This window comes from Rhamphochromis sp. 'chilingali' (assembly GCF_963969265.1).
Source record: "Rhamphochromis sp. 'chilingali' genome assembly, chromosome: 17".
Lineage (NCBI taxonomy): Eukaryota > Metazoa > Chordata > Actinopteri > Cichliformes > Cichlidae > Rhamphochromis > Rhamphochromis sp. 'chilingali'.
Genome location: NC_137944.1, coordinates 23,008,472 through 23,035,084, shown reverse-complemented (window position 1 = coordinate 23,035,084; position 26,613 = coordinate 23,008,472). Strand labels below are relative to the sequence as shown.

The following is a 26,613-nucleotide window of genomic DNA, read 5'->3' as shown; positions in this document are numbered from 1 at the left end:
TTTGCGTCGCAGCAGTCATCTTGCCACTCATCGCTGCAGCCACTCTCTGCTGGCGCGCCGTCCGTGTTGTTGTGTAGTAAATAATGGCGGCATCGGGAGGCGGATTATCTTCTCCCGCTGCTGTCGCGGGCTTGAGTAGCCAGACACCGGCCCGGGCTCGTTTTCCGGGCCGGCCGTGCACGCTTCGCAGCAGGCAGCGTTCGGAGAAACGTACCAGACGCGGAAGGTTGGGCTCGGAGGAGACGGAGCTGCCTACCGGAGGGCCGAGGCCCGTCAACATCGGCCTCGCGTTAAGCGAGGATCCGTCCCTCCTGCGCCTCCTTGGGCTGGAGGAGAAGCACAGGCGGCGGAGAGATGCGGGTTTCGAGTCCAGCAACAGCGAGGAGGTAAATAAGCTAAACATAGCGTGTCGGCTCTACGGGAAACAGTCGCCTTAAAAGACGAATAAAGGCAGTTATTCAAAAAGAGCTGCATTCAAAGGCTCTCTTTCCTTAGTAAGCGTATTTTAGCTGACGTACCGCTAGTTAGCGACAGTGTAGCTAGCAACAGAAGCTAGCCGCCTGCCTGTAGGGTAAGCTTCATTTAGTTTTAGCCAACAGTGATCCCACACTGTAAATGTAGCTGGCCGCTTGTGTTTGCAGTGTTTTAGTGAGGATTATAGATGTGTATTGTTAGTGTGATGACTTCTGTACATATTTGAAGTTCGTTGTTTGTTTTAAAATGATCATATCAAAGCTGTACGCTCGTTTACATATATAGAGATCAAGCCTGTGTCCCGCTGAGTTTGTTGGCATGAAAGAAAAACGATAATTAGATGGAAACTTCCGCAGAGGTGAGGGGGAGTTTTTGTTGTTGTTGTGGAAGCCTGTAGATGTCTTTGTTTTTTTTTTTTCCCTCCCTCGACACGGTTTGTGAGTTGAAGTTCCCACCCTGTGCCGCTAATCTTGTCGTAGTTAACAGCCGCCGCCACCGCTCCTGACTTTGGGGACGGTACTCTCCACGTCAGAGAGGTCAGCTGACCCGTTCGCTGTTTTGAACGTAAGACTAACGTGAGATGCTACAGGAAGAGAAATAAACGGAAACTCGGCAGTATAATTATATATTATACATAGGGAACCAGGCTTAAACAAAAAGAAAGCCCAGTACTAAATGTGAGCAGTCTTTGTTTACAAAACGCTCATTACGACCACCCTCAGCCTTCTTTCCATGTTCGTATGTAAGTTAATGATTAAACCGCCAGAAGTAGGTTTTCTCTACATGTTGCACCAGAGGATTTGCAAGAAAAATCACATTGCTTCGACAAAAGATGCTTTCTTTGTTTACTTGCATTTGACATTTCACGTGACATTAAGAATTAACTTTAATAAAATGGTCTGTGAAGGTTCTCAGATGAGAGGTGAAACGTCTTCAAGCAACGTAAAGAAGTCCAGATGCTTTTCTTTCCAAGCTCCTTAGCCTTTAATAAAATGCATTCTTAAAGAAATTTTGATCGAAGATTGGATACATTTGTTTCTGATCATCTGTTTCACGTACTTCAGAGGTGCATGGACAGAATTGTAAAAATAATTTTCCTCACATACAAAATCTAGAATAATCAGATCCCTTCATATTTATGACCTCATGGTAAAAGTGCTTACTTGTGTTTCATAGTTTTTAAAACTAGAAAGGGAGGCAGAGCATTAAGGTATCAGGCCCTTCTGCACCTCTCGCTACTTTCAAGATTTAAAACTTTGCTTTTGCATAAAGCATACAGTCATGACTGGCAAAAGTGACCCTGAAACGTCCATTAGGTATGCGGCACTAGGCTTATGCTGTGGGGGGTTTTCCACGATGACTGAGGGTTTCCTCTTCACTCAGCTCTTTTCACTCTGTGTATTTATACACCACTACTGCATTTAATCATTAGTAATTATTAAACTTGGCCCTCTCTTTCCCATAGCTTGTCCTTTGTCATGTCTCTCTCTGCTCTCTTCTCTTACCCATCACCCACAGCTGTCTCAGTGGATTACTGCCCCTCAGTTAGTCTGGATCTGTTGGAGGATCTTGTTAAAAGGGAGTTTTTCCTTCCCATTGTCTCCGAGTGCTTGCTCATAAGGCATCATCTGATTTTTTGGGGTTTCTTTATAACATTTTAGGGTCTTTAGCTTACAGTGTAAAGCCCTTTGGGATGATTGTTGTTGTGATTCAATTAAATGGTAAGGATGAAGTCTTGGTAGCATTTTCATTGTACTTTTTCAGATCCATCCAGCTGATGGGTAATGTGAAGACTTTTACTCTACATAATGTGTTTATACTTCCACTGTTCTTATTAGTGGCCTCTTTTTAGCCCCTGTCAGGCTGGATTGTGATAATAATATAATCTCATATATCAGATCTAATCACAGGAGCTTTAATGTCTGCAATCAGTCAGACTTCACTGATGCAATCCCTTTAGGCTGGACTGTAACAGGGTCACATGGCTCATAATAAAGCTTGTGGGTGCTGGTGCTCAACTGGAGTATCTCTAACACTCATGTATACTGCAGTTATAGAATAGATATCGTTAGGGGAGTTTCAGTGGTGATAAATCTGTAGACTCTTATTCTGAGTGTAAAGATGGATATGAGTAACTGCTTGTTTGAGGTTTCTTTCACTTTAATGCAACCTTTGCATCAGCGGTAGAAATGTGCATTAACTCCAAACTCTACTTAAGATGCTGTTGCGAAGAGAGTTTGCCTTTATGTTTTTAATAAGTGAATATAAATTTTTTTTTTTCAGGGAAGAATAGGGTTCAAATTGCCCAGAACCTATTCCATTATTGAGATGATATTGCAGCATATCTAGCTACAGATTAGAATGTGTAAAGGGAGTGAATGGGCCCAAGTCATTATTTATGGTTGACTAACAGATTGACAGACTTTTCATTTGGCACATCCAATCTACAGCGCTCTGATGCAACGGAGGAGTAAGAGTAGCGAGCAGTGCTGGTCTTAGATTGTACTTTCAACAGAATACCTGAGCTTTAAATGGTGGAAACAGAAAGTGGTGAGAAGGTGATGCAGTCTTTTTCATCTCTGTCTCTGGATGTTGTGGACTGTGTGCAATTTAAGTTCTGAAACTTCAGTTGGGCTTAAACAGATAACACCCAGTCACATTCAGAGAAACCCAAGTGCCTGCTGAAACCTGCTGTTCACTGTTTGAAACTGAATACTGAAAGCTCTTTGAATGGTCTCATTTAATTATTTTCATATTATTATAGCCAAAGGCATTCTGTGATTGGTTTAATGTGTGTGGTTGTTGGCAGGATTAAAACAAATTGAAAGGTTATGAACAGAATATTATTATAGTTTTTTTTTTTTAAATTGTAGTATTGGAGAAATGTGAAATTTTGCATCATATCTTAGAGGGAAGAAAAAGAATGCAATAAGAAATAAATGTCTGAAATTGTCTTGCTGCTAAAACATTAGAATCCAAGTATCTAGGGACTGATGCATAGCCTTTGCAGAGGTATGCAGTCTCAGGCACCTGTTGTTGTCTTTAGAAGTTCAAAGTCAAACTGAAACTCGAGTGTATTTATAAAGCACATTTAAAAACGGCTGACATTGACTAAAGTGCTGTACAAAGGCTAGAATGGTTAAAAAACATAAGAAATAAGTCAAATACATGTTAGTAGGTAAACACATACAGTCGTGGCACACAAGATATCAGTGAGCGAATCAAACAGACTCAAATGCCAACTAGAAAAATTTGCATTTCCTGCGAAAATGCAGTGTGGATGCTTAAAGCTGAAGCTGCATGCAAAAAGTAGCTGAAAAAGCTGAAAAGTTGCAGAAATTGTAAAAACTTTGCAGAAGCAAAAGAACTTTGCTAAAATGGAATAACTTAGCAGAACTGCAATATCTTAGAGGAAACATAATACTTGGCAGAAATACAATAGCATAGCAGAACTTTGCAGAAATATTGTAACTTACCAGAAACATGATAACTTCTCAAAAATACAAGAACTTAGGAGAAATAGTATAAGATAACAGAAAGAATATATTTAGCCAAAAATACTTAAACATTACAGAAACACTATGATTTAGAAAAATAGTACAACATAGCAGAAATACTGTGATTTACCAGAGACACTGTGATGAACTATGAATATTGTAATTTTAAATTAATACTATGTTTTAGCACAAATACTATAATTTGACAGAAATACTATCATTTGGCAGAAATACTATGATACAGGAGAAGTACTGAGATGTAGTAAAAGTACTTTGATTTAACAGAAATACAATTATGGAGGAGTAATACTTTAAAGTGGGAGAAATATTGATACACAGACACACATACACAGAGCCTAAAGGGAAGAGTATTTGTGCCATGGAGTGTTAACAAGAATGTGAGGTCCATATTAGAAAAGCTCGTAAAATCACAAAAGTTTGCAGAATTGTAATAAATGATGAATATGAATTACTGGTCTGTGACAGTGTATTAATTTGTAGGGAAAAAAAATGTTGACCAAGGTGGAATCGAACCGGCGACCTTTGGCTTGCAGACCCGTGTCATTACCAACTGCGCCACTGGGAAAAAGAGCAGCCGCTTGGAAAGACAGGGTGATGAGCAGTCAGAATTAGATCGAGGTGAGAGGCGAAAAACACAGTTTTTTGGAGTTACAAAACGTTGTGTAACTCAAACACTAGGTGGACTAGAAGCATAATCCTTGTACTGGGTGAATCAGCGGACTTTGGTGTACTTTGAGTGCGATTTTCATTGCTCTATGTACATCCGTCGCTGAGATATGACGAGAGAGGAAACGAAAGACCTCAGACATGATTGGCTGGCTGGGAAGCCGTGCAGGACCTGATATGTGATATGAGTCTGAGTCCTCACAGAGGATTGGCTGCCTGGCAGAAATATATAGAAATAGTATGATTAAGCATAAATACTACATTTAGCAGAAATAGTATGATTAAGCACAAATCCTATAAAAAGCAGAAATACTATATTAAGCACAAATCCTATTAAAAGCAGAAATAGTATATTAAGCAGAAATCTTATAAAATAGCAGACATAGTATGAATTAGCAGAATAGTAATACGTTAAACAGAAAAATTGGAAAAGCAAAATGGACAGCTGAAAAAATGCTGAACATGCTGAGGGTCACTTAAATATACTTGTTAAATGAAAAAAATCAGCAAAAAAATATATATAACAGCCACACAATCACAAATATGTACACATAAGGAAGCACACATGCACAGAGAGACACACACACAAGATCCAATTCAGTCAACCAGTCTAAATATATTGAATTTGAATCTTAGAATGAGATCATCCCATTAAAAGCCTCTCTCTCTCTCTCTCTCTCTCTCTCTCTCTCTCTGTCTCACACACACACACACACACACACAGGGAGAGAGAAGTAAGTTTCTAGGTCAGCCTGGGAGCAGCTGAATTTGAATCCACCAATCAGAGTGGCTGTTTATGTTTTCCCGCCAAAACAGGTGCATCTTTTTACACACGCGGCACAGAGAGGCACAGGATTATTGCAGCCTATTTCTCATAGTGAGGACTCCCCTCAAACAAATGACCATAATTTCCTAACTGTAGGGGCTAGAGCGGTCATTCTTACACCGTTTTGATCAGAAGAGATGGGGGAATCTTCAAGTGTTGACAATTTATCATGAAAATGTGAATTTTTAGAGATATATGACATGGATGACTTGTTGACTTAGAAGCCATGAAGGCCCCAATATGCAAATTTGAATGCCTCAGGACACTTATATGATTGGCTGGGAAACCGTGCAGGCCCTGATTTGAAAATTTGAATGTCTCAGTCCTCACAGAGGATTGGCTGCCTGGGGACCTGGCAGAAATATATAGAAATAGTATGATTAAGCATAAATACTACATTTAGTAGAAATACTATGTTTTAGCACAAATACTATAAAAAGCAGAAATACTATATTAAGCACAAATCCTATAAAAAGCAGAAATAGTATGATTAAGCATAAATACTACATTTAGTAGAAATACTATGTTTTAGCACAAATCCTATAAAAAGCAGAAATACTATAATTTAGCAGAAATACTATATTAAGCACAAATTCTATAAAAAGCAGAAATACTATATTAAGCACAAATTCTATAAAAAGCAGAAATAGTATATTAAGCACAAATCCTATTAAAAGCAGAAATACTATATTAAGCACAAATCTTATGAAATAGCAGAAACAGTATGATTTAGCACAATAGTAATAAGTTAAACAGAAAAATTGGAAAAGCAAAATGGACAGCTGAAAAAATGCTGAACATGCTGAGGGTCCCTCAAATATACTTGTTAAATGAAAAAATCAGCATAAAAATGCACAGGGAGAGAGAAGTAAGTTTCTAGGTCAGCCTGGGAGCTGCTGAATTTGAATCCACCAATCAGAGAGCCTGTGTACTTTTTCCCGCCAAAACAGGTGCATCTTTTTACACACGCAGCAGAGAGAGGCACAGGATTATTGCAGCCTATTTCTCATAGTGAGGACTCCCCTCAAACAAATGACCATAATTTCCTAACCGTAGGGGCTAGAGCGGTCATTCTTACACCGTTTTGTTCAGAAGAGATGGGGGAATCTTCCAGTGTTAACAATTTATCATTAAAATGTGAATTTTTAGGGATATACGACATGGATGACTTGTTGACTTAGAAGCCACGAATTCCCCCAATATGCAAATTTGAATGCCTGAGGCCACATATATGATTGGCTGCCTGGGAAGCCGTGCAGGCCCTGATTTGTGGATTTGAATTCCTCAGCCCTCAGATATGATTGGCTGGCTTAGAAGCCATGAAGGCCCCAATATGCAAATTTGAATGCCTCAGGACACATATATGATTGGCTGGGAAACCGTGCAGGCCCTGATTTGAAAATTTGAATGTCTAAGTCCTCACAGAGGATTGGCTGCCTGGGGACCTGGCAGAAATATATAGAAATACTATGATTAAGCATAAATACTACATTTAGAAGAAATACTATGTTTTAGCACAAATACTATAAAAAGCAGAAATACTATAATTTAGCAGAAATACTATATTAAGCACAAATCCTATAAAAAGCAGAAATACTATATTAAGCACAAATCTTATGAAATAGCAGAAACAGTATGATTTAGCACAATAGTAATAAGTTAAACAGAAAAATTAGAAAAGCAAAATGGACAGCTGAAAAAATGCTGAACATGCTGAGGGTCCCTCAAATATACTTGTTAAATGAAAAAATCAGCAAAAAAATGCACAGGGAGAGAGAAGTAAGTTTCTAGGTCAGCCTGGGAGCTGCTGAATTTGAATCCACCAATCAGAGAGCCTGTGTACTTTTTCCCGCCAAAACAGGTGCATCTTTTTACACACGCAGCAGAGAGAGGCACAGGATTATTGCAGCCTATTTCTCATAGTGAGGACTCCCCTCAAACAAATGACCATAATTTCCAAACCGTAGGGGCTAGAGCGGTCATTCTTACACCGTTTTGTTCAGAAGAGATGGGGGAATCTTCCAGTGTTAACAATTTATCATTAAAATGTGAATTTTTAGAGATATACGACATGGATGACTTGTTGACTTAGAAGCCACGAATTCCCCCAATATGCAAATTTGAATGCCTGAGGCCACATATATGATTGGCTGCCTGGGAAGCCGTGCAGGCCCTGATTTGTGGATTTGAATTCCTCAGCCCTCAGATATGATTGGCTGGCTTAGAAGCCATGAAGGCCCCAATATGCAAATTTGAATGCCTCAGGACACATATATGATTGGCTGGGAAACCGTGCAGGCCCTGATTTGAAAATTTGAATGTCTAAGTCCTCACAGAGGATTGGCTGCCTGGGGACCTGGCAGAAATATATAGAAATACTATGATTAAGCATAAATACTACATTTAGTAGAAATACTATGTTTTAGCACAAATACTATAAAAAGCAGAAATACTATAATTTAGCAGAAATACTATATTAAGCACAAATCCTATAAAAAGCAGAAATACTATATTAGGCACAAATCCTATAAAAAGCAGAAATAGTATGATTAAGCATAAATACTACATTTAGTAGAAATACTATGTTTTAGCACAAATAGTATAAAAAGCAGAAATATTATAATTTAGCACAAATAGTATAAAAAGCAGAAATATTATAATTTAGCACAAATAGCATAAAAAGCAGAAATATTATAATTTAGCACAAATAGTATAAAAAGCAGAAATACTACATTTAGTAGAAATACTATGTTTTAGCACAAATACTATAAAAAGCAGAAATATTATAATTTAGCACAAATAGTATAAAAAGCAGAAATATTATAATTTAGCACAAATAGTATAAAAAGCAGAAATATTATAATTTAGCACAAATAGTATAAAAAGCAGAAATACTACATTTAGTAGAAATACTATGTTTTAGCACAAATAGTATAATAAAGCAGAAATACTATAATTTAGCAGAAATACTGTATTTAGCACAAGTACCGAAAAGTACCAGAAATACTATGATTTAGCAGAATAGCAATAACTTACAAAATTACAAATATGGAGGCATATTGAAACAGAAATGCAGAGAGGGACACACAAACACAGGCTCTAATCCAGTCAATCAGTCTAACTATATTCAATTTAAATCCTACAATGACATGCTGCCAAATAAGGGTAGGGTTCTCTCTCTCCCACTAAACACACACACACACACACACACACACACACACACACACACACACACACACACACACACACACACACACACAGACAGACACAGAGGGAGAGAGCTGCCGAATTTAAATCCACCAATCAGAGTGGCTGTTTACGTTTTCCCGCCAAAAAAGGTGCATCTTTTTACACACGCAGCAGAGAGAGGCACAGGATTATTGCAGTCTATTTCTCATAGTGACGACTTCCCTCAAACAAATGACCATAATTTCCTAACCGTAGGGGCTAGAACGGTCATTCTTACACCGTTTTGTTCAGAAGACATGGGGGAATCTTCCAGTGTTTACAATTTATCATTAAAATATGAATTATTAAAGATATTTGACTTCTAATGCACCATAACTGAGTAGAGCGAAGCAAAAACTGCCTTGACTTGCCCTCAAACAACGCTTTGTAACTTGAAATCTATTTGGAGTATCGATATCATTCTTTCACCGTAAGAGACAGCAGGCTTTGGTGAACAATCATGGAAATTTTCAGGTCTCTATGGAAATCCAACAAAAAGTTATGACGAGAGAAAAAAGTGGTTCATTTCCAGACTTTGAAATCTGAAGAAATCTGAGCGAAGGACGAATTTCCTACCCTCAAACAAGTCCAACTCATTTCAGAACGGTAATAGTTGAGAAAGAAATTCTTGAATTGTGAGCGTCAGGAGTGTCTGAAGATATGCCGGGACAAGCCTCATGTCTTAACTTTGCTTCGTTAAGGAGATATGACGATTCGAATATGCCTCTCATTACAGAAATCCAGCGGTGATTTTGAACAAGCTCTCCATTCACTTTATATGGAGAGTTTTCTGACATTGTGTTGGTCTGAGGAGATTTGCGAAAATTCTATAAATCCCACAACAATGATAGTGACATTTCCTGAAAGCCAGCAAAAATACCTACGTTTTGATGTATAATTTGTGGAAGTTGAGTGAAAATTGAGCAAGTAGCAAACAGTTGTTCCGACATGAAGAGAAGACTGCAAAACCTTCAGTGACACACTGGAAGCCAAGAGCATAGCAACCATAACAACGCATGTATTTTGTGAAAAATCACAATTTTGCAACTCAAAACTTTAAGAGGCATAAAAGTAAAACAGTAGAAGATTTGAAAAAGCTGAATCATACCTGAATAGCCCAATAATTTGTGAACATTTTAAAATTTGAATGGTTGTTCTAGGTGAAAATATGAGGAAGTAGTTAAGTTTCAAAAACAAGCAAAATTTAGCAGAATTGCAGAAGTTTCCCATTCATTTCAATGGGACAAATTAAAGGAAAAAAGCTTAATATTTTAAAAAGTACAATAGTTAAAAATAGCAAAAATCGTAGCAGGAATTAGCAAAAATAGCAGAATAGTTTAAAATTTGAACGGTGAAAATCGGCTGAAAATTGTGGAAGTAGTTTAACGGCGAAAAGTGTACGGAAGCAACTAGAATAATAACTAGAAAAATTTGCATTTCCTGCGAAAATGCAGTGTGGATGCTTAAAGCTGAAGCTGTATGCAAAAAGTAGCTGAAAAAGCTGAAAAGTTGCAGAAATTGTAAAAACTTTGCAGAAGCAAAAGAAGTTTGCTAAAATGGAATAACTTAGCAGAACTGCAATATCTTAGAGGAAACATAATACTTGGCAGAAATACAATAGCATAGCAGAATTTAGCAGAAATATTGTAACTTACCAGAAACATGATAACTTCTCAAAAATACAAGAATTTAGGAGAAATAGTATAAGATAACAGAAAGAATATATTTAGCCAAAAATACTTAAACATTACAGAAACACTATGATTTAGAAAAATAGTACAACAGAGCAGAAATATTGTGATTTACCAGAGACACTGTGATGAACTATGAATATTGTAATTTTAAATTGAGACTATGTTTTAGCACAAATATTATAATTTGGCAGAAATACTATAATTTAGCAGAAATACTATATTAAGCACAAATCCTATAAAAAGCAGAAATGGTATGATTAAGCACAAATACTACATTTAGTAGAAATACTTTGTTTTAGCACAAATCCCATAAAAAGCAGAAATACTGTACTATGATTTAGTAGAAAAACTATAATTAATCAGAAATACTAAATTTAGCAGAAATACTATATTAAGCACAAATACTATGAAAAGCAGAAATAGTATGATTAAGCATAAATACTACATTTAGCAGAAATACTATATTAAGCACAAATCCTATAAAAGCAGAAATAGTATATTAAGCACAAATCTTATAAAATAGCAGAAACAGTATGATTTAGCACAATAGTAATAAGTTAAACAGAAAAATTGGAAAAGCAAAATGGACAGCTGAAAAAATGCTGAACATGCTGAGGGTCCCTCAAATATACTTGTTAAATGACAAAAATCTGCAAAAAAATTTATTACAGCCACACAATCACAAATATGTACACATGAGGAAACACACATGCACAGAGAGACCCACACACAAGATCCAATTCAGTCAACCAGTCTAAATATATTGAATTTAAATCTTAGAATGAGATCATCCCATTAAAAGCCTTTCTCTCTCTCTCTCTCTCTCTCTCTCTCTCTCTCTGTCACACACACACACACACACACACACACACACACACACACACACACACACACACACACAGGGAGAGAGAAGTAAGTTTCTAGGTCAGCCTGGGAGCTGGTGAATTTGAATCCACCAATCAGAGAGGCTGTGCACTTTTCCCCACCAAAACAGGTGCATCTGTTTACACACGCAGCAGCACAGAGAGACACAGGATTTTTGCAGTCTATTTCTCATAGTGACGACTCCCCTCAAACAAATGACCGTAATTTCCTAACCGTAGGGGCTAGAACGGTCATTCTTACACCGTTTTGTTCAGAAGAGATGGGGGAATCTTCAAGTGTTGACAATTTAATATTAAAATATGAATTTTTAGAGATATATGACATGGATGACTTGTTGACTTAGAAGCCACGAATTCCCCAATATGCAAATTTGAATGCCTGAGACCACATATGTGATTGGCTGGCTGGGAAGCCGTGCAGGCCCTGATTTGTGGATTTGAATTCCTCAGCCCTCAGATATGATTGGCTGGCTTAGAAGCCACGAAGGCCCCAATATGCAAATTTGAATGCCTCAGGACACTTATTTGATTGGCTGGGAAACTGTGCAGGCCCTGATTTGAAAATTTGAATGTCTCAGTCCTCACAGAGGATTGGCTGCCTGGGGACCTGGCAGAAATATATAGAAATACTATTATTAAGCATAAATACTACATTTAGTAGAAATACTATGTTTTAGCACAAATATTATAAAAAGAAGAAAAACTATAATTTAGCAGAAATACTATATTAAGCACAAATCCTATAAAAAGCAGAAATACTATAATTTAGAACAAATAGTATAAAAAGCAGAAATACTATAATTTAGCAGAAATACTATGTTAGGCACAAATCCTATAAAAAGCAGAAATACTATAATTTAGCAGAAATACTATATTAGGCATAAATCCTATGAAAAGCAGAAATAGTATGATTTAGCAGAAATACTGTATTTAGCACAAGTACCGAAAAGTACCAGAAATACTATGATTTAGCAGAATAGTAATAACTTATTGAAACACAAATGCACAGAGGGACACACAAACACAGGCTCTAATCCAGTCAACCAGTCTAACTATGTTCAATTTAAATCCTACAATGACATGCTGTCAAATAAGGGCAGGGTCCTCTCTCTCCCACTAAACACACACACACACACACACACACACACACACACACACACACACACACACACACACACACACACACACACAGGGAGAGAGGACTAAGTTTCTAGGTCAGCCTGGGAGCTGCTGAATTTGAATCCACCAATCAGAGAGGCTGTTTACGTTTTCCCGCCAAAACAGGTGCATCTTTTTACACACGCAGCACAGAGACATAGACCTGCTTCTTTCAGTTTATTTCACATAGTGAGGATTCCCCTCAAACAAATGACCATAATTTCCTAACCATAGGGGCTAGAGCGGTCATTCTTACACCGTTTTGTTCAGAAGAGATGGGGGAATCTTCAAGTGTTGACAATTTATCATTAAAATATGAATTTTTAGAGATATATGACATGGATGACTTGTTGACTTAGAAGCCACGAATTCCCCAATATGCAAATTTGAATACCTGGAGCCCACATACATGATTGGCTGGCTGGGAAGCTGTGCAGGCCCTGATTTGTGGATTTGAATTCCTCAGCCCTCAGATATGATTGGCTGGCTTAGAAGCCATGAAGGCCCCAATATGCAAATTTGAATGCCTCAGGACACATATATGATTGGCTGGGAAGCCGTGCAGGCCCTGATTTGAAAATTTGAATTTCTCAGTCCTCACAGAGGATTGGCTGCCTGGGGACCTGGCAGAAATATATAGAAATACTATGATTAAGCATAAATACTACATTTAGTAGAAATACTATGTTTTAGCACAAATACTATAAAAAGCAGAAATACTATAATTTAGCAGAAATACTATATTAAGCACAAATCCTATAAAAAGCAGAAATAGGATGATTAAGCATAAACACTACATTTAGTAGAAATACTATGTTTGAGCAAAAATCCTATAAAAAGCAGAAATACTATATTAGGCACAAATCCCATAAAAAGCAGAAATAGTATGATTAAGCATAAATACTACATTTAGTAGAAATACTATGTTTTAGCACAAATAGTATAAAAAGCAGAAATATTGTAATTTAGCAGAAATACTATATTAGGCACAAATCTTATAAAATAGCAGAAATAGTATTATTTAGCACAATAGTAATAAGTTAAACAGAAAAATTGGAAAAGCAAAATGGACAGCTGAAAAAATGCTGAACATGCTGAGGGTCCCTCAAATATACTTGTTAAATGAAAAAATCAGCAAAAAAATGCACAGGGAGAGAGAAGTAAGTTTCTAGGTCAGCCTGGGAGCTGCTGAATTTGAATCCACCAATCAGAGAGCCTGTGTACTTTTTCCCGCCAAAACATGTGCCTCTTTTTACACACGCAGCACAGAGAGGCACAGGATTATTGCAGCCTATTTCTCATAGTGAGGACTCCCCTCAAACAAATGACCATAATTTCCTAACCGTAGGGGCTAGAGCGGTCATTCTTACACCGTTTTGTTCAGAAGAGATGGGGGAATCTTCCAGTGTTTACAATTTATCATTAAAATATGAATTATTAAAGATATTTGACTTGTAATGCACCATAACTGAGTAGAGCGAAGCAAAAACTGCCTTGACTTGCCCTCAAACAACGCTTTGTAACTCGAAATCTATTTGGAGTATCGATATCATTCTTTCACCGTAAGAGACAGCAGGCTTTGGTGAACAATCATGGAAATTTTCAGGTCTCTGTGGAAATCCAACAAAAAGTTATGACGAGAGAAAAAAGTGGTTCATTTCCACAGTTTGAAATCTGAAGAAATCTGAGCGAAGGACGAATTTCCTACCCTCAAACAAGTCCAACTCATTTCAGAACGGTAATAGGTGAGAAAGAAATTCTTGAATTGTGAGCGTCAGGGGTGTCTGAAGATATTCGGGGACAAGCCTCATGTAGTAACTTTGCTTCGTTAAGGAGATATGACGATTCGAATATGCCTCTCATTACAGAAATCCAGCGGTGATTTTGAACAAGCTCTCCATTCACTTTATATGGAGAGTTTTCTGACCTTGTGTTAGTCTGAGGAGATTTGCAAAAATTCTATAAATCCCACAACAATGATGGTGACATTTTCTGAAAGCCAGCAAAAATACCTACGTTTTGATGTATAATTTGTGGAAGTTGAGTGAAAATTGAGCAAGTAGCAAACAGTTGTTCGGACATGAAGAGAAGACTGCAAAACCTTCAGTGACACACTGGAAGCCAAGAGCATAGCAACCATAACAACGCATGTATTTTGTGAAAAATCACAATTTTGCAACTCAAAACTTTAAGAGGCATAAAAGTAAAACAGTAGAAGATTTGAAAAAGCTGAATCATACCTGAATAGCCCAATAATTTGTGAACATTTTAAAATTTGAATGGTTGTTCTAGGTGAAAATATGAGGAAGTAGTTAAGTTTCAAAAACAAGCAAATTTTAGCAGAATTGCAGAAGTTTCCCATTCATTTCAATGGGACAAATTAAAGGAAAAAAGCTTAATATTTTAAAAAGTATAATAGTTAAAAATAGCAAAAATCGTAGCAGGAAAGAGCAAAAATAGCAGAATAGTTTAAAATTTGAACGGTGAAAATCGGCTGAAAATTGTGGAAGTAGTTAAACGGCGAAAAGTGTACGGAAGCAACTAGAATAATAATAATAATAACTAGAAAAATTTGCATTTCCTGCGAAAATGCAGTGTGGATGCTTAAAGCTGAAGCTGTATGCAAAAAGTAGCTGAAAAAGCTGAAAAGTTGCAGAAATTGTAAAAACTTTGCAGAAGCAAAAGAAGTTTGCTAAAATGGAATAACTTAGCAGAACTGCAATATCTTAGAGGAAACATAATACTTGGCAGAAATACAATAGCATAGCAGAATTTAGCAGAAATATTGTAACTTACCAGAAACATGATAACTTCTCAAAAATACAAGAATTTAGGAGAAATAGTATAAGATAACAGAAAGAATATATTTAGCCAAAAATACTTAAACATTACAGAAACACTATGATTTAGAAAAATAGTACAACAGAGCAGAAATATTGTGATTTACCAGAGACACTGTGATGAACTATGAATATTGTAATTTTAAATTAAGACTATGTTTTAGCACAAATATTATAATTTGGCAGAAATACTATAATTTAGCAGAAATACTATATTAAGCACAAATCCTATAAAAAGCAGAAATGGTATGATTAAGCATAAATACTACATTTAGTAGAAATACTTTGTTTTAGCACAAATCCCATAAAAAGCAGAAATACTGTACTATGATTTAGTAGAAAGACTATAATTAATCAGAAATACTAAATTTAGCAGAAATACTATATTAAGCACAAATCCTATGAAAAGCAGAAATAGTATGATTAAACATAAATACTACATTTAGCAGAAATACTATATTAAGCACAAATCTTATAAAAAGCAGAAATACTATATTAAGCACAAATCCTATAAAAGCAGAAATAGTATATTAAGCACAAATCTTATAAAATAGCAGAAATAGTGTGATTTAGCACAATAGTAATAAGTTAAACAGAAAAATTGGAAAAGCAAAATGGACAGCTGAAAAAATGCTGAACATGCTGAGGTTCCCTCAAATATACTTGTTAAATGACAAAAATCAGCAAAAAAATTTATGACAGCCACACAATTACAAATATGTACACATGAGGAAACACACATGCACAGAGAGACACACACACAAGATCCAATTCAGTCAACCAGTCTAAATATATTGAATTTGAATCTTACAATGGGATCATCCCATTAAAAGGCTTTCTCTCTCTCTCTCTCTCTCTCTGTCACACACACACACAAACACACACACACACACACACACACATACACACACACACACACACACACACACACACACACACATACACACACACAGGGAGAGAGAAGTAAGTTTCTAGGTCAGCCTGGGAGCTGGTGAATTTGAATCCACCAATCAGAGAGGCTGTGCACTTTTCCCTACCAAAACAGGTGCATCTGTTTACACACGCAGCAGCACAGAGAGACACAGGATTTTTGCAGTCTATTTCTCATAGTGACGACTCCCCTCAAACAAATGACCGTAATTTCCTAACCGTAGGGGCTAGAACGGTCATTCTTACACCGTTTTGTTCAGAAGAGATGGGGGAATCTTCAAGTGTTGACAATTTAATATTAAAATATGAATTTTTAGAGATATATGACATGGATGACTTGTTGACTTAGAAGCCACGAATTCCCCAATATGCAAATTTGAATGCCTGAGACCACATATGTGATTGGCTGGCTGGGAAGCCGTGCAGGCCCTGATTTGTGGATTTGAATTCCTCAGCCCTCAGATATGATTGGCTGGCTTAGAAGCCACGAAGGCCCCAATATGCAAATTTGAATGCCTCAGGACACTTATTTGATTGGCTGGGAAACTGTGCAGGCCCTGATTTGAAAATTTGAATGTCTCAGTCCTCACAGAGGATTGGCTGCCTGGGGACCTGGCAGAAGTATATAGAAATACTATTATTAAGCATAAATACTACATTTAGTAGAAATACTATGTTTTAGCACAAATACTATAAAAAGAAGAAAAACTATAATTTAGCAGAAATACTATATTAAGCACAAATCCTATAAAAAGCAGAAATACTATAATTTAGAACAAATAGTATAAAAAGCAGAAATACTATAATTTAGCAGAAATACTATGTTAGGCACAAATCCTATAAAAAGCAGAAATACTATAATTTAGCAGAAATACTATATTAGGCATAAATCCTATGAAAAGCAGAAATAGTATGATTTAGCAGAAATACTGTATTTAGCACAAGTACCGAAAAGTACCAGAAATACTATGATTTAGCAGAATAGTAATAACTTATTGAAACACAAATGCACAGAGGGACACACAAACACAGGCTCTAATCCAGTCAACCAGTCTAACTATGTTCAATTTAAATCCTACAATGACATGCTGCCAAATAAGGGCAGGGTCCTCTCTCTCCCACTAACACACACACACACACACACACACACACACACACACACACACACACACACACACACACACACACACACACACAGGGAGAGAGGACTAAGTTTCTAGGTCAGCCTGGGAGCTGCTGAATTTGAATCCACCAATCAGAGAGGCTGTTTACGTTTTCCCGCCAAAACAGGTGCATCTTTTTACACACGCAGCACAGAGACATAGACCTGCTTCTTTCAGTTTATTTCACATAGTGAGGATTCCCCTCAAACAAATGACCATAATTTCCTAACCATAGGGGCTAGAGCGGTCATTCTTACACCGTTTTGTTCAGAAGAGATGGGGGAATCTTCAAGTGTTGACAATTTATCATTAAAATATGAATTTTTAGAGATATATGACATGGATGACTTGTTGACTTAGAAGCCACGAATTCCCCAATATGCAAATTTGAATACCTGGAGCCCACATACATGATTGGCTGGCTGGGAAGCTGTGCAGGCCCTGATTTGTGGATTTGAATTCCTCAGCCCTCAGATATGATTGGCTGGCTTAGAAGCCATGAAGGCCCCAATATGCAAATTTGAATGCCTCAGGACACATATATGATTGGCTGGGAAACCGTGCAGGCCCTGATTTGAAAATTTGAATGTCTAAGTCCTCACAGAGGATTGGCTGCCTGGGGACCTGGCAGAAATATATAGAAATATATAGAAATACTATGATTAAGCATAAATACTACATTTAGTAGAAATACTATGTTTTAGCACAAATACTATAAAAAGCAGAAATACTATAATTTAGCAGAAATACTATATTAAGCACAAATCCTATAAAAAGCAGAAATAGGATGATTAAGCATAAACACTACATTTAGTAGAAATATTATGTTTGAGCAAAAATCCTATAAAAAGCAGAAATACTATATTAGGCACAAATCCCATAAAAAGCAGAAATAGTATGATTAAGCATAAATACTACATTTAGTAGAAATACTATGTTTTAGCACAAATAGTATAAAAAGCAGAAATACTGTAATTTAGCAGAAATACTATATTAGGCACAAATCTTATAAAATAGCAGAAATAGTATGATTTAGCACAATAGTAATCAGTTAAACAGAAAAATTGGAAAAGCAAAATGGACAGCTGAAAAAATGCTGAACATGCTGAGGGTCCCTCAAATATACTTGTTAAATGAAAAAATCAGCAAAAAAAATGCACAGGGAGAGAGAAGTAAGTTTCTAGGTCAGCCTGGGAGCTGCTGAATTTGAATCCACCAATCAGAGAGCCTGTGTACTTTTTCCCGCCAAAACATGTGTCTCTTTTTACACACGCAGCACAGAGAGGCACAGGATTATTGCAGCCTATTTCTCATAGTGAGGACTCCCCTCAAACAAATGACCATAATTCCCAAACCGTAGGGGCTAGAGCGGTCATTCTTACACCGTTTTGTTCAGAAGAGATGGGGGAATCTTCCAGTGTTTACAATTTATCATTAAAATATGAATTATTAAAGATATTTGACTTCTAATGCACCATAACTGAGTAGAGCGAAGCAAAAACTGCCTTGACTTGCCCTCAAACAACGCTTTGTAACTCGAAATCTATTTGGAGTATCGATATCATTCTTTCACCGTAAGAGACAGCAGGCTTTGGTGAACAGTCATGGAAATTTTCAGGTCTCTGTGGAAATCCAAAAAAAAATTATGACGAGAGAAAAAAGTGGTTCATTTCCAGAGTTTTAAATCTGAAGAAATCTGAGCGAAGGACGAATTTCCTACCCTCAAACAAGTCCAACTCATTTCAGAACGGTAATAGGTGAGAAAGAAATTCTTGAATTGTGAGCGTCAGGGGTGTCTGAAGATATTCGGGGACAAGCCTCATGTCTTAAAGTCGCTTCGTTAAGGAGATATGACGATTCGAATATGCCTCTCATTACAAAAATCCAGCGATGATTTTGAACAAGCTCTCCATTGACTTTATATGGAGAGTTTTGAGACCTTGTGTTGGTCTGAGGAGATTTGCAAAAATTCTATAAATCCCACAACAATGATAGTGACATTTTCTGAAAGCCAGCAAAAATACCTACGTTTTGATGTATAATTTGTGGAAGTTGAGTGAAAATTGAGCAAGTAGCAAGAAGTTGTTCGGACATGAAGTGAAAATTGCAAAACCTTCAGTGGCACACTGGAAGCCAAGAGCATAGCAACCATAACAACGCATGTATTTTGTGAAAAATCACAATTTTGCAACTCAAAACTTTAAGAGGCATAAAAGTAAAACAGTAAAACATTTGAAAAAGCTGAATCATACCTGAATAGCCCAATAATTTGTGAACATTTTAAAGTTTGAATGGTTGTTCTAGGTGAAAATATGAGGAAGTAGTTAAGTTTCAAAAACAAGCAAATTTTAGCAGAATTGCAGAAGTTTCCCATTCATTTCAATGGGACAAATTAAAGGAAAAAAGCTTAATATTTTAAAAAGTATAATAGTTAAAAATAGCAAAAATCGTAGCGTAAATTAGCAGAAATAGCAGAATAGTTTAAAATTTGAACGGTGAAAATCGGCTGAAAATTGTGGAAGTAGTTAAGTGCCAAAAAGTGTACGGAAGCAACTAGAATAATAATAATAATAAAGAATAAAGAGAAACAGGAACTCAATAGTGTGGATGCTTAAAGCATCCACACAATAATAATAAAGAATAAAGAGAAACAGGAACTCAATAGTGTGGATGCTTAAAGCATCCACACAATAATAAAGAATAAAGAGAAACAGGAAAACAATAGTGTGGATGCTTAAAGCATCCACACAATAAATAAAAACAAGGTGCAAACACAGAGAGTGCACCTGTCCTCAAAGTTTAAATCCAGAGTGGGGAACAGTGAGAAGCACTTGATAAGCTGATGTAAATCAGATCTATTTTCAAAAAAAATTCAAAATTAGGGGTTGTGTTATCCCTGTATTTTACACCACATTTTTTAAAATGAAAAGTTCTCAGGAAGCTCTTTTTTGTAACTGTAAATATTACATTACAGGTTCTTAAGCTAATCTGTGGCCACTACAGATTACGTAGAGGTGTTGTGGGATTTCCACGTGAAGCGATTTGTTGTGACAGGTAAGTGACAGCTCTGACTGTCACTTTGGTAGTTTAGCTTAGCTTGCATAGCTTGCTATGGAAGCAGAGTGAGGTTGAGCACCCAGAATAAAATAAAATGCAACAAGATGCTTCTGCAGCAGTCTTTCCTGCTCCAAGTAAGATTCCACTTTAAGTCTGTTTATGCCATATTTAACTGTTTTATACACAGTGGCTGCTGTTTTTGGAGCCAGCACAGTCACTGTGGGAAAATAAAAATCAGTTTCTCTCTTCATTTTTTCATTTCTTATTTATTATATATTGTTGGATATATTTTAACATATTATCATAAAAAATGAGAAATTGTAGGTAGCAAGTATGCATGCAATTTTTCAGTGCTGTCTGCCAAGGTCACAGAGATCAAGAAATTCTAACATGACTTCTTGTCCAAATGCTTTTTTTTTTTATACAACTCAAAAATTGTACTTTATCTGCTTTATTCCAGGAGGATGAGTTCACTGGATTTGGGATGACAACAGTTCGTCCACAAAAGGCTTCTGCTGCTGTTTCTCATTCTTCACTCAGCCAAAAAAAGTCTCCTCATGTTTTGGATCAATCACAAGAAGCAAAGCCTCTTATTGGAAAAATTATACCCAAGACCTCAAAGCCAGGTCTGATTGGAAAAATTGTACCAAGAGTTCCTAAAGAAGACTTGGATGGTAAAGAGAGCGAAGAAAAAGAGAAGGAAATACCAAAGCATGTAATCAAACTACAGGGAAAGCAGGTAGCTCTCACTGCAAAAGCCAAACATGCAGACAAGCAGGCCTCAGGTACACAGAGTGGTACAAAATCACCTGATATTTTCAGAAAAGCAGGAGAAACGGCACATTCAGGCGTGTTAAATCAAGCAGCTGCTACCTCAGCTGGTGGCACCAAGCAAGGCAAGTCAGCAAATGCTGTGACGGCAGCAGTTAAAGGCACAGAAAGAGCTCGAAGGAGGATCAAAGAAGAAGGCGAGGTGTCAGAGGACTCGGATAGGGACCAGTCCCTGACGCGGAGGTCTGTGAAACGCGTCAAGGGTTTTGAAATTGGGCAGCCTCGACGCACATCTCATCTGATGCCTTTGCCGTTTGCATCTTTTCAGAAACGACAAAAGAAGAGGTTTGCTAAAGGTATGGGTGCCTCTCCTGAGGCTGGAGCTGAGGCTGGCGCCCAGAGCGGGGTCGAGGCGGCGATGCCCCTTGAGTGTGAGGCTGCAGATGTTGTTGAAAAAAGAGCACACAGAAGACATCAGCGCAAATCTGTGTTTGGCTACAGGAGGAAGACAAAAAGTCTTCCACTCATTAAGGGGCCAAAACTCGGTCGTCCTCGTACTAGGCGTGTTTTTTATACCTACGAGCCAGAACCCATTCCAGCCACAGACACACAGGATGGCAACGAGCTGCTGATCCAAGATCAGAATGTTACTCCATCGGAGAATAAGGCAAAGCCATTTTCAGAGGAACTAGGCCAGAGCTCCAGTAACTCCTGCACTCCATTAACGAGTGGACGGTCTTCCCGAGTGATTAAAGCTCCAAAGAGATTCTTGGATGAGGAAATGATTCCTTTTCCGAAGGGCCCTCTGTCAACATGGCTGAAAAGTCAACAGAAAGAGGATGGAAAACCAAGTGCATCCATTCTCGAGGCAGGTTATGAAGGCAAATCGCTACAGTCGGACAGTGACTCTAGATCTCTTTTTGACAGCCCGTCAGGCATGTCAAGAATCTCAAAGCCCGGCCCAGGCACGAGCCACCTGGAGTTCTACAAGAACCTCAAGAAACTGACGTTAAAACTGGCAGAGAAAAAGAAAGGACCATCTGACATTCATGGAGATTATGCACAAGATGGTGACAGTTTGACCTCTCATGTCAGGAAAAGACGGAGGTCCAAACTCATGATGGAGGAGTTGGACTCACCTGGTGTTGTGAGGAAGCTAGCTGTGGTGGTCAACACTGATGTGGAAACGCCCTCGCAAGTGCCGTCAGAAGATGGAGATAAAGGAAACAAGAGTAAGGATAAGTTGTATAATTTATGAAAAACTTGTGGTGTATAATATTTAAAACGTTAGTGTTTATTTATCAGTGCAATTTGGATTATATTCCATAAAGATAAAAATAAATGTGATTGTTCCACTGTATAGTTGTATTCTTCAGTGAAGAGGTGTTTGCTTGTAAATCCTCTAATTGGAGTCAACTTTTTATCCTGTTTCAAATGGGGTTTGGCGCAGTCGAAGCACCAAAAGTAACAGCGGACAGTTGCGAGGGGCCAGAAGTCAGTGGGCCCAGCCATCGACTAGGTCTCAGTGGAGCCAATAAGAGGATGCTCCACCTGCTGAAAAAAGCCAAAGTCCAGCTCATCAAGATTGATCAACAGAAGCAGCTGAAGTTGTCACAGGTAAGAAATTCTCTCTGTTTCTTTTAATGAGCCCCTCGTATGGTCTTTTTATGTTGCCCCTCATTTCATGTCTATGCTGCCTGCAGTTACTGTGATTCAACTGTTCAGGGTAACTGAGTCCTCCTATTCTATATATTGGTGAGAGAATAACCATCATCTCCTCAGTATAAAGAAGAATAATCATAGCATCAATATAAAGACTCAAGAATGTCAGAAAAGTCCTGAAGAGAGAGTGGACGCAGGGAAAATACAGAGAATTAGAAAAAACTTGAGGTGTGAATATGTTTGGGGGAAAGTACCAGCATTTTATTTGTTTCTGTTGTGGCATGTAAAACACCAGGATACGGCCACAAGATAATTAACATATAAAGATAAGCGCTAGCAACAACATCGACAAGTTACACTTAGGTTGTGCAGCAGAGGTCTAAATCAGTCGTCTGATGCCTGTTGGAGCACATTTTTCCTCTGGTTTTGCTTTTGCTTTGTTTTTTGTTTTAATGGTGACAGCAAAGAGGTTGTAGATGCACTACCCCCACCTTGTATCAGAGTTTTGTTTTATATCCTACCAGGAGAAGGTAAAAAAACAATACCTATACAGGATTTTCCCAGAAGCTGACAGCAGGCGTTGTGCATGTTTGCGTGATTGTGCCAAACAGTCTCGCTTAACAGAATTCCATGTATTTTACTGATTTAGCTTTATGAATGAATTAAATTTGACTTAAAATAGTTCTGCTGTTTGTTTCATTTTGTTTGTTTGCTTGCTTTGCAAGTCCAAAACCTCTTTGGTAGGTGCTAATTTATTTGTATACAGTGAAAAACGTGATATATACAAAACATATATAACTTAACCATCTTTTATTACTGACATGTTTGGTTTTTCAAGGCTGTAATTCTCTGATTATTTGTTTGTTATCTAGTCAAATTGAATATATTATTTGCATTGTTCAGATAAAGCACATTAAACAGATGTCAGTTGTAGAAAAACCTCTGGAAAATTTTAATGGGCACTTTTTACATTGTTTCTGTATTTATTGTATTATGAAAACAATTCCCTGAAACAATCAACGTGAAAAATGAGAAGTAAAAACTCAAGAAGTGTTCTCACCTAATTTTACATGTTTGCAGCACAGTTCGGGACCTGTTCAGTAGACCGTCCTGATTACTGACCAATAGCAATAAAACTGATATGACATCTGCCAGAAGCTTAGGGCTTTTCAGTTGTGATGCTTGTGATTTAGCCATTTATTTGAGAAGCTAATGACGTAGTATCTTTTAAATGAGACCTTGATTTTCCTGTTTGTTTGAACAGTTGGGCTCTAGAGAAACACGAATGCCAGTGAGTGGAAGGAGGAGGAGGAGGAGAGTTGGCCTGCCTCCCAAAGATGTTGCTCGTCAGGTAATAAATGTGCATTTCTTTCTTCTTCTTTTCTGTTAATCGCCAATACTGGTATCATTTTTCATTAACTAAATATTACCTGAGTTCACTGAATTTGTATGTCTCTGTATGCAGGAGCAGCCTCTTGGTGGTCCGAGGATCAAACACGTGTGCCGGGCAGCAGCTGTGGCTTTGGGGCAGCCTCGTGCCATGGTGCCAGATGACATTCCCAGACTCAGCGCTCTGCCACTTCACGAGAGAGAGGGCATCACCTTTTCTCCCGCAGCTGAAGGTACAGTCCACCTCCATGTGTAGTTTTTAAGAATGGAGTTGTTAACGTTCCTTTAAAGATATCTCTGCACTGTGTATGTGCAGCAATTTTTATTTAAGGCTTGAAAAGAATGAGGGACTGACACTTCAGATATTATTCAGTGTTTTTTAGTCCTATCCCTGTTAATGTATAAGAGACACAGTTTATATTTTAAGTGTCAAAACCATAGACTGTGTAAAAGCTGGACATGGCTACCATGAATGTCACTCACTGGTTTGAGGTGAGCCTTTTTTTAGGTGTTCTGTAACTGGATATAATGATCAAAGGGAGTACCTGACTTTGAAACCACAGACTTACTAGTGAGCTTATCCTGGATAACCCTTTTTTTTCGTAACGCTTACAATAACCAACATTTAAAAAGTGGGCTTAGCAATGTATTTTTTCCCCCCATTATTATGAAAGGAAATGAATGACTGAGCCAATAAAGTTGTAGCCACAAAGAATGCCCCCTGGTGGCTGTTATTAAAAAAATACAGGCTTAAGGCACTTCCCCATTGGCTTACTTTTTTCTGAGCTGGAAGCTCTGTTTGGTTTTTCTGCTGTCTATGGTCAAAACAAATGCAAACTAAACTTACTTTGCATGAAAAAAGGTGCGTGTCCTTTCCTTGAGAGATGCACAGCAATATATATATGAGTAAATACATGCCTTTGGTTTTTTACGGGCATGAGAAGAATAAACTGAAGCTGCTGATGTGCTTGATCAGAGTCTCTCAGTCTTTTCGGATGGTTGAAATGACAGAAACTAATAATAAACAAATATTAAAAGTAGAGTTTCCTTAAGAATATCCACAGGTCATGAAAGAATAAGCTTTGAAATCAATTTCCAAAAAGCCATAGGAGGTATTAAGTCTCAAAGGCTTAAGTATTGACTGAATTCAAATGCATTTTATGGTATCTGCTGTGTTTTGTAGCAGTTATTTCAGTTCAAATGTTTTTGAATGTGCTCACTGTTAGGAGGACTGTTGCCACAGTCCTATTCAGTCCTTTTTATGGAGTTTCAGACAACTCCGTCACTCCTGCAGCAAACACTGCCACTACTGTGGCAGTGTTTGGGAGGAGGCAAGTGGCTCATGTTATTATTTTAGCATCCACTTACTCAGGTTAATTTAGTGGATTTTGGATGATATTGGCCCAGTATTAGCACAATGTGGATAAACTGGTGTCTGCACATCTGTCAGCTAATGCAAAAAAGGGGGAGTACAACACATTAAAGTAGGGTGATTCCACAGATAAGTTTTGAAACTTTGTCACCTTGTTGTTGTTGTTGTGCCACCAGTGAGCTGTTGTGATATCCCATCATATTTTATGGTTATGAAACATAACAAGAAAAAAATAGAGAAAGAAATTTGAGGTACTTGAATCATGAATTTCTATTAAAGGTTATATGAAAATGTTGGATTTTATATCCTTCTTACGTTTTTTTGCATCACAGTACCTATAGGGTTACACCACCAGCTACTGCTTATGTATAGTTGGTGTTACTACAGCCATGCAGTAGTCAGGATTAGTATTTAATTCACAAACTGACTGTAGTAATATAGATTGACTCTACTGTATGTAACCCTGCTTTAAGGTTGGGTAGGGTAATTAGTGTTGTCTGCACGGATTTGGCAAAAGGTGCTCTGCTATTTTATTAAAAATGAAATTCTAATAATGAAATGAACTAAAATATTCGGATCCAATCTGACTAGCAAAGCTTCTGCACTTCTAAACAAAAAACCTAAATAAAAAAACAATTATGAAGCATAATTTTGATACATTTTGGCAAAAATTAACATGTAAGGCAAAAAAGTAAAACATGCTTTTTTTTCTTAGCTCAATGTAGTTGTAACTAAAATATTTTCCAGCAAAAATATCTCTTGTCACACACAGATTAGCCACCGCTGTTGGAAAGCTATACCCAACACTGGTCAAGTGAGCATCACTCAGTATGAGGTGAGGAAGTACTGTTTGACAAACGGACTCACTGAACACTACATCTAGACCAAAAAGTGATCCTTTCACAAGCTTCTTCATGCATTATTTATTTAAAATTTCAATAAGTTCGCACGTCTAAGTAATTTTTCCTTTTTTTTTTTTTT

The 26,613-nt window shown here is 37.4% G+C and overlaps 1 protein-coding gene across 2 annotated transcripts in view; it reads left to right on the top strand.

The window, feature by feature from the left end:
• kmt2ba (lysine (K)-specific methyltransferase 2Ba) overlaps nt 1–26,613 on the top strand; it is a 50,696-nt gene continuing 24,083 nt past the window's right edge. For both annotated transcript variants that reach the window (XM_080862245.1, XM_080862244.1), the window contains exons 1-5: nt 1–386; nt 20,899–22,441; nt 22,660–22,826; nt 24,136–24,222; nt 24,337–24,493. In XM_080862245.1, coding sequence (XP_080718371.1) covers nt 84–386; nt 20,899–22,441; nt 22,660–22,826; nt 24,136–24,222; nt 24,337–24,493 — 2,257 coding nt within the window. In that variant the 5' untranslated portion in view covers nt 1–83. The remainder of the gene's footprint in view (nt 387–20,898; nt 22,442–22,659; nt 22,827–24,135; nt 24,223–24,336; nt 24,494–26,613) is intronic.